This window comes from Contarinia nasturtii, unplaced genomic scaffold (assembly GCF_009176525.2).
Source record: "Contarinia nasturtii isolate CC-2019 unplaced genomic scaffold, AAFC_CNas_1.1 Cnas_scaffold_695, whole genome shotgun sequence".
NCBI lineage: Eukaryota > Metazoa > Arthropoda > Insecta > Diptera > Cecidomyiidae > Contarinia > Contarinia nasturtii.
Window position 1 is genome coordinate 6,209,294 of NW_022198046.1, and position 9,453 is coordinate 6,218,746.

A 9,453-nucleotide genomic window follows, 5' to 3' on the forward strand; every position below is an offset into this window, starting at 1 on the left:
AGAGAGAGAGAGAGAGAGAGAGAGAGAGAGAGAGAGAGAGAGAGAGATAGGAAGTGAGAAGAAGCCCCATTGTTGGCGCTACCTAGATTTTTAATTTGGCATAGCTTGTACCAACAATACTTATCACCTTTTACGATCAGAGCGCGCGCGCACACCCAGCACAATAGCTGTTGATGAAGGGAAAAAAGTACTTGCACTTCGATATGGTTCACCAGATTCCAATTGGATATGTATTGGATATATCAATATGGAAAATGTCGATGTGATGATTTCCAAACGATATGTTGAAACATTAACTGTGAGTTAAAATGTATTAAAGAATTGAAGCATCGGCAATATAATAAGTTATTTGAAATTTATTCAAGGAATTTCGAATTACATGTCAATCTCAAATAGGTTTTGGAACAAAAATCACCACATCAAATAAACGATTTGTGGAATTGCCCATTCGGTTGGATCATTACAGTGTACGCGCTTCAGTTATGAAATGTACGCTTTGATTGTTTTTCTTCTCGCGTGCACTGCATCTTCTCATGTACATTTTCTTCTTCGTCTTTTTTTCTCTTTGCGCTCAACGGATTTTCGGCTAGAGATTTCCATCAATCGTCAGCGAGAAAATAACGCTGGCCAATCATCGGCCTTCACATACCATAAGATTTGATCGAAAAACCAAAATACCGTTAAAAATCAACAGCGACTGTTGATTGCTTAATTATATTATTTCATAAAATCGAAAACATCAATTTTTCTGTGCCATGTATAAATCTTGAAAAAAGCAAAGCGGAAAAAACATCGTATAGTCTATGAATTTTTTTTTATTGAAGCAACTTCTTTAGATCGATTGCATAGCACTGTCAATCAAAAACGACCTACACATACATACACACAAAAACAGTGAATCAAAGAAAAAATCCGATTCAGCAGGAAGACGGTACACTAAGAAATCGACTTGTTTTTATTTCTATATTATATTATAAGCTATTATGATTTTCTGTATTTCGTCTGCAATTATTGTATGCGCAACATTAACGTATGGTCTTTACCTCATTATTGCCATTAGGTTTTTGCTTTGTTTTGACGGCATTAGACATCAACATTTACACAAAAACCTGTCTCTCTCTCAAATTCATATTAACATACAGTAAAGTGGCAGTCGGTTGTTTTTAATGCATTACGTAATCTATTCAAATCGAAATGAAAATGTTTTTTTGGTGCGCGATACTTTGTGCACTAACTATTACACTTCAACGACAGTATTTTCGGTCGATGGCTTGCGTGCGCACTAAATTATCATATTCTACATGAAAAAAAGCCACAACATTTTTAGAGCTTTGAACACATTTACACCCTGAATCCATTTTATTTGAGCTTCAACTTCGACCAAATTGGCCATAACATTTTGCAACATTTACACATTTATGTGCTTACGGGCGGGAAAGGGTTTTCCTGTTTTCATCTTCAGATTTCAAATGTCCAATTAAACTTTGCGGTTCCATGCATGTGATGGCAGTTGATGGCAACAAGAAAAAAAAACCCACAGAAGCAATTTTTATGACTACAATAAATTAGTTTCATTAGCACGATAACATACACTACAAAATGCCATGCTGAGGTACACGGATCACACACACAAACATATGTGCCATTCACATGCAAATAGTATTCCAAAAAGTGACTTTTTAAACAATTCGTATTTCTTGTGAATGTCGGTATTAAGTCGGGGTTTTTGCTGTGTCTGATGGGATTTAACGTCGTAATCGAAGCGATTCACTATCATTATAAATCTATTAGCTTTGACGGGTAAATCCATTAGAATCCGGAGGCCATGCAGACACAATAAAACCGAAACGCAAAAAGAACTCAATGTGACTGCCAGTTTTACCTTCATTACACACACTTTGTCTCGCTGACAACGTAAACAAGAACTAAACATGTTTGATTTGTGTGCTAAATCTACTTGACTCTATTTCTAACAAATTGACTCGTTCAGCAAAAGGTAATAGAAACAAATTTAAAATTAATATGAAAAAAAAAGTTGAAACAAAAAATCAAACCTTTCGAATGGAGTGCACCAGCCGTTGAAATGCTGTGATTCCAAAAATTCAAACGACACCCAAAGACACGCATATCTTTAATGCGCTCTTTCATATTATACAAGACACTGGTCTCCGTTAAACTAACGCACGGAATCATTTAAGCGGATTTTTTTTACTCGCTCTCTTTCAAATCTATTATAAGTTTTCGCCAGCAATGATTTTTTTTTCTTCTCACCAGAGAGTTCAATAAATGTTTATTTTTCCTTCAGATTTTATTGAATTGTATCAAGTCTTATACTTAAAATCATTAAATTTTTAACGATTTTGTGCACATACACTGAAATCGTTGTTTTTTTTTCTGTCGTCGTTAAATAGAAGGAAAAAAAATCCAAACTAGATTCGCTACATTTCACTAAAATAACTGGGTTGCGATGTTTTATTTCGTCGATTTATGCCAAGCACTTTAATGTCGTTTGACTTGAGTGCACATTTCAGGTACATTCAATGTATAAACTTGTTTTATGGATTCTGTGTAAAAAAAAATATAGAAATGATACAATTTTTATTAGATTACTCAGTCGACGATGTGAGAAAAATGGTACTCAAATCGATTTTGCATTCGATGGATTGGTGTATTTTTTTCGGTTCAAACTGAAATCGCTGCACAGATTTTCTTTTGAATTAAAATCATAAATGAATTTTATTTTTCTTTTGATTGAGTCGAAGTTAAGCCGAATATTTTGAGTTATCGCTTTAAACTCTGGTAAAAGACTGCCACACCATAAAAGAGAACACTTAATGCATATGCACAAAAAGACACAGACACACACACACATGATGTTTCCTTCCTCAAAAGAGCGTCAGTCCGTAATTATGTTTGTGAATATGTTATGAACTTTTCGACTGTTGCCAATTTGTTATGCACTTTGCGTCGCCGCACCTGAATAAAGTTGCGAACATAAAATGCCAAAAAGCATCAAGCCACACTGAACACAATTTGAACATTGAACTTTTGTGTAATTACCTATTATAATTTCAACACCTCGTCATCAGACTGATTGTGTTTAAATTCTTGTCTCAAACAACATACATCACTAACCACGATTGAGTTAGAATGTCTCCTTTGTTTATGCTTGGAAGAAAAAAATTTGCACACAAAAGAATTTTGTTGGTGCAAGTGTTAAATTTTCCATCTTCGTTTTTCGTTGGTTTTTCTTAATCTGTTGAAAATGCGACAAGATACGTGTGTTGAGTGGAATGCGTTATTGAAGGATATACAAACATTGATTAACATGAACAAAATTGCAGTGCGGAGTAATATGCGAAAATCGACGCGTCGAAGATTTTTTTTAGTTGGGTATGCGATACATAACGACACATAAATTGTCTTTTTTCACTTTGAGCCGATCTTTTTTTTAAATTCATCTTTTGAATTCGTGTTGATGTTGAAACTCAGAAAATATATTGAAATGATTTACGATGAAGCCGAACCTCAATTCACGAGATGTTTTTTTGTGTGTTTTCGAAATCATCGAAATACCAAGTGAAAGAGAGACAAAAACTACATTAAACCTTGTTTAACAGTCCGAATAGTGTATGCTCACACGTGTTCGTGTTAACTGAGATTCAAAGCATGAGATATTCGCAATGGAAATGCAGCAGCAATAACAAAGTGCATTTATCTCATTTTCTGGAAATGAGCAAAAACAAAGGCACCCAAATGCAACCAATCGCCAGCAAACATACATACACACACACAATTGCAATTGAAAAGAAGAAAAAACGAAAATGTCTGAATTAAATAAGCAGCCACTCAATAATTGATTTATCTTTTATAAAGGTTTTTAATTGCAGCTGTGGCCGTTGTTGTCTCTGCCGTTACCATTTGCCACAATCGACGTGTTGCCGTTGCTTTATTTACACACCGATACACGGAACGCTCGAAAAAGATGAAAAAAATATCGCATGATTTATCTACACTGCGAGCGCATAATGACAATTGTTTTACGTGAAATGTCATCGTATGCATAAAAGTTTACATAATGACTTTGCCTTTTTTATTGTTTTTCAAATTTGTTTTTTTTTCTTCTTGCTAACAGCGGCATTTTATAATTGCTATTTGAACTTGGAACAATCTACATGGAATCGGAACAAGAAGCGAAAAAAAAACGAAAAAAGAGTAGCAAATCAGTTCTTCCAAAAGTAAAGGGAGCGTGATTGAATGCTGGTGATTAAAACCAAAAAATTTCGTATAAAAAATGAACCAATTAGTATATGTTCTTGATACTGTTGCATCGTCTGTTTACAACTCTTCGTTTTTTCTCTTGATTTAGTAATTTTCTTCTCTCTCGCTTTCTAATTTCTCATTCGTAATTTATCTTTTTAAATCCTCATTACAATTTCATTGAAATTTCATCTCTTTTTTTTACCCATAAATTTATTGGCAACTATTACGAATGTAATTTGACAAGCGATCGCCGTTGCGCGTCCAATTGTTCGAATGTGATATAACAAATGAACTCGATGTTTTGGCGTTCGTTGCACATACGAATGACGGAAAAGAAAATATTGGAAGATGAACTCCTAATTATGCAGTGTACACGCGGATGAACTTCATGCACGCGTTCATATTATTATCATGATGCACAGCAAAGGAAATATAAAAAGAAATTATATGAATTGCAATGTTTCACAATAAATATTGACGAAAAAAACAGCATCAACAACAGAGACTTGTGTGATCCTTTGTTTGCATGGTGATAAATAAGGTATGCAATAAATTTCATTGTTGAACAAATAAAAAAAAGAACAAGAGAGAAAAAACCATTTCGTTGGGTGATGCACACGACAGTTTTAATGCAGTTATTATAGTTGTTCCTTTTTCTTCGATCACTATCTTGGCTTTCTCGGAGACGAGTGTCAAAAAACGCAAGAAAGAGCGAGAAAAAGAAAGAGCGAAAGAGAAACGCGAGAAAAATATGACATCGACACATGTATGACTTATGAAGTGTATTTTGCGTACAATGAACCATGCGCATCCATCTTCGAACTATGTAAAATAAGCATCCATGACTTGTTTGACGAATGATGATGTTTTTATTGAGAGTTTATCATTTTCAAAGTCGAAAGATGAAAAAAAAATTCGTTGGTATTGTTGTTACTCGTGTTCGGTTATTAATCAATGCTCAACTGACACAACACACGTATTGTTATTTAAACGCGCAATGATTTATATCGAAAGAGAGACAAAGATGTAACGGTATTCAGTGATAGACCAGACAATGGAAAAAACGAAAATGCATTGTTATGCAATGAACACGCACACGCGCACTCGTACTCACATGTATACCAAATAAGTGATAAGTTGTAACTATTCGACCGGCATCGAATCAGCCATTTATATCTTTTATAGAATCAAAGTATGTGCGTATCTGCGTTTTATTACCTTCACGCTATTATGGTATTTGCATTTCGTCACTATTGGAAATCTTTTTCTCTTTTCTCTTTTTTCGTTTTACCACGCAAATGTACATTCAAAATCCGAAGGTAACGAACTGATCGACGCGTGGTCTTCGAACATATAATAGGTATTGCACTCGACATTCAACTATCTTGTAATATGTAAATTGAGTTAAAGCACCGGAACAATCATAAAACGCCAAAAATTTTCATTCCATATGATAAATGTGTTATTGCTCTCTCTCTCTTTCTCTCCCTCTCACCTAAATGAATATGCATGATTGGTATGTGTGAACAAACAATCAAAATATTTATTATTGTTTGTCGTTGCTTTTTTCTATGAACACCATTTGTGGTATTGTTTTATCAAATTGTTTGTACTTCCAAATATACAACAATCGTATTTATTTCTCTCGTTGAGATAAAGATAGAATGTGTGCATGTGTGTGAGTTTGACTTTGAATCGCGGTGCTTTGGAACGCAATTAGTAAATATGCGTGTGTTCATAAACACATAACGTGTGGTTCATTGAACGATTTTTTTTTAAATAAAACACTTTTGAGTCAGCCAATATTTATTTATCACGATTATTATGAGTGCGCGCATTTCAATTTAAAATGATAGTATGCTGGTACGATTCAGTCAAACTTGAGGTTTGAGATGAATTTCAAGAATTTTGTAATGGGTAATTTTCATTTTCGTTCCAACACGGAGCGTACATTTTTTTTATTTGCATTGAAATATTTTCTTTTTACGGAGATTAAAGATACTTCCAGGAGTTAATGCTGCATTCTTTCATATTTCCAGATAAAAAAAAATGAGCGAAAATGTAAAGCAATCATATGCGACCATATGATGATAATTTATGGTGCGGAATATTGAAAAATTTACGATCGCTTCTTTCTCGCTGACTTGAGCGCGACAACACATCGAAGTGCAAGTATGAAATTCGGAAGTTTATGTGCAATATTCTGCATCTTCTTTTCTCAAATGCACAAACACACACGTCACCGAATGACATGTTTATGTGGTATGTTTTTCGGACGGTAGTGCATAATTTACAGTATCTTGTATGTAGTTCGCGTTTTTGCGCGCGCGCGAGCTACAGCAATTGCAATGTGATAAAATGTTTTACATCTGTTTGCAAGATGAGAGACTTGAAATCTCATCGAAAATGCATTTCATGTTCTCCAGTTCTGAGCACACACACACACACGACGAAAAGGAAATTGCATTCTGGCTCTTATTTGTATACAATTTTTTTCTTGTCGTATAACTGTAAAATCGTATTTTACACATTTTTATGGGCGTCGATTTGCCGCCGTTGCCATCATCATCATGATGAAAAATCAAAGAAATATGCGTAGATAATTGGAATGCATTGTCAAATAAAACGAAAACATTTCCATTTGGCGCACGAATCACGCGCGTACACACTCATTTTCTATTCGAAATATTCCTTTTGGGTTCGCCCGTGGTGGAATGTTTATACGACATCGCAACAGCGAGAAGAAATTGAGAGTATACAAGAGAGAATGAGAAGTAAAAGAGCCGTAGAGAATGAAAAGAACGAAAATAATGAGTGCTGGAATAAATTGTAACTGTGTGACCTCTTTTTTGATGATGCCAAAATGAAAAATAAAACGGGAAGCGACTGTATTTTCTCTACTGATCCAAGACACTATAAATACGTGCACATAAAGAATCGAATTTAAATCACTTCACACATAATGGCAATTATATGCTCGTTTTCGGCACTTGAATTGAATTTCATTTCCATTCCGTACTGCGCACCCCGATCAAATGCCGATACACAGTGACATTATTCTCTCGTACTTGCGCGTGATCTCGCGTTCTTCATGTGCCGTCGACACTGTATTTGCTCCGTTTTTAAACTTCAATTTTCAAATTGTGTGAGCGATTGTTTTAGTTTCGCTTGTATGTTACATTCAAAGACTGGTTCTTCTTGTTTTGCGATTGCATTAGTAATGACTTTTATTCGGGTGTATTATTTGGTTCGCATTTTGTTTTGGAGCGCAAACAACAACAACAACAACAACAACAATGGTTCAACAGTATTTATGTAGCTGTTGTTTCGGTTTTGTGCTGCAACAAATTGCACATGAAATGAGATGAAATTTCTCTCGGAATTGGTAAAAGTTTTTATTTTTAGCAATTATAAATTGTTTTCACTGGTGTGCGCTCGCATTTTCTATTAACGTTCAATTCGAGATCGGAAGTAAATGTCAATTTTGATCTTTGGAAGATGATGAAGAAGAAAAAATAGCTAGAAACTCTCACGTCTCAAGTGAAAGAGAAACAATAACAACTGAAAACCTATTAGACCAAATTGATGGATGGCTATTTTGTTAGTCAATGAGATAAGTAATTTCGTTTCGATTGAAAATTACTACTGACACAGTTCATTTGTGTGCTTCTTTTCTGTTTAATTTACCTCAATTCGCATTTGAATATACGAATAAACCGTTGATGGACAGATGTATTGAGCGCATAAATAAAAACCGTTTCATTTGATTGTAAATCATTCGAGAGGGAAAGAAAAATTGAATTGATGCCTACAATTCAAGTTTTCATCGGCCGATCACATACGAGTTTTTAATAAATACGTGCGAATCATAGACGAAAACAACAACAGCTCAAATCAATATATGCGAAAGAAAAAGTTATCCTAGGCTAGTGGTGTTTTTCTCTCTCTACATTTGTATCGAACGACGTAATAATCATTTGAGCGATGTTTCGCGATGATTATCTTAGTTTAATATGTGATTTTGTTTGCTTGAAAATAAAATGAAAAAAAAAATAGTTTTTTCTACCACTGGGCAAATTGCAACGTGCCGTTGCTGTTGAGCGTGCTCACTGTGATGGTCACGATTTAGTTGTTAAATATGCGGTTTTAATGCTTCGTATGCGGTGTTTTTTTTATTCTCTTTCTCTCTCTCGATTTTCTCGGTCGAACTTTGAACTGGGTTAGACAAAACACGATATCCATATGTTAAGATATTTTCCAAATACAAACAGATGCCCCACTTAGAACATTAAAGTTGATGTGAATTGAGAGATTTAAATTGTTGAAAAAAATTAAGTTGACTACTGTATTTGCAAATGCAATGACCATCGAATGGCCAAAAATGTCTAATGCTCAAAGTCACAAAAAAAGTAAAATCACATTTTCGACAGGGAGAGAGAGAGAGAGAGAGAGAGAGAGAGGGAGAAAAAACTACTGTGAACTACTTTACGAACAATTTCACTTATTGTTTTGCTGATTAGCACATGACATACATTTTCTCGTTGGTTGAGTTTTTGTTCTTGACTTTCCAGGCAAGTCGGTTGTTTTTCTTACGACTCGTTGAACAAATTTGACATTGTTGTTATTTTTTTTTTTCATTTCTCTCGTTGAATTCGAACTGCTCGATTCTATGGAGTTGTGCGCATTTTCAAACATTTTCGAAAATAGACACAATTTACGAATACAAAAAAAAAACAGAATCAGTGGAAGCGAAACCAGAATTAACAATGCCAGTAATTTTCAGTTGAATGGAATTGTTTGACAGGTTTTGGGCTTGACTGATTCCGCCCGTGTCTGATTCACTTGTGTAAGTATGATAATAAAACAATAAAAATGCGTAAGAAAAACGAGGCGAATTTTCACTTCTCGGTGTGTGTCTATACATCAAATCATTTTAATGAATCGACTGAACTTTCTGTCAATTTAAAAAGTAACCCACACTCATTTCGTGAATTGAGAGAAAATTGGTCGAAAAATGATTTGTTATAATGCGGTGATTGGAGGTGAGAAAGACATTTTCAAGTCATTTCAACATCTCAGCCCATTGTCAACCGTTTTGGAGACACCATGCTCGCGACATTGGCGAACAAATATAAAATCGGGAATCAGCGCCATGTACATCATGGTGAAAAAATATGTAAACATCCAATT

At 34.6% G+C, this 9,453-nt stretch overlaps 1 protein-coding gene across 4 annotated transcripts in view; it reads right to left on the minus strand.

Annotated features, from left to right (window-relative positions):
- LOC116341451 (tyrosine-protein kinase Btk29A) overlaps positions 1-9,453 on the minus strand; it is a 68,533-nt gene that overhangs the window by 14,136 nt on the left and 44,944 nt on the right. For 2 of the 4 annotated variants that reach the window (XM_031768561.1, XM_031768560.1), the window contains exon 2: positions 2,055-2,564. The exons of the other annotated variants lie outside the window; for them this stretch is intronic. In XM_031768561.1, the coding sequence (XP_031624421.1) occupies positions 2,055-2,193 (139 nt within the window). In that variant the 5' untranslated portion in view covers positions 2,194-2,564. The remainder of the gene's footprint in view (positions 1-2,054; positions 2,565-9,453) is intronic. 4 annotated transcript variants of the gene reach the window in all.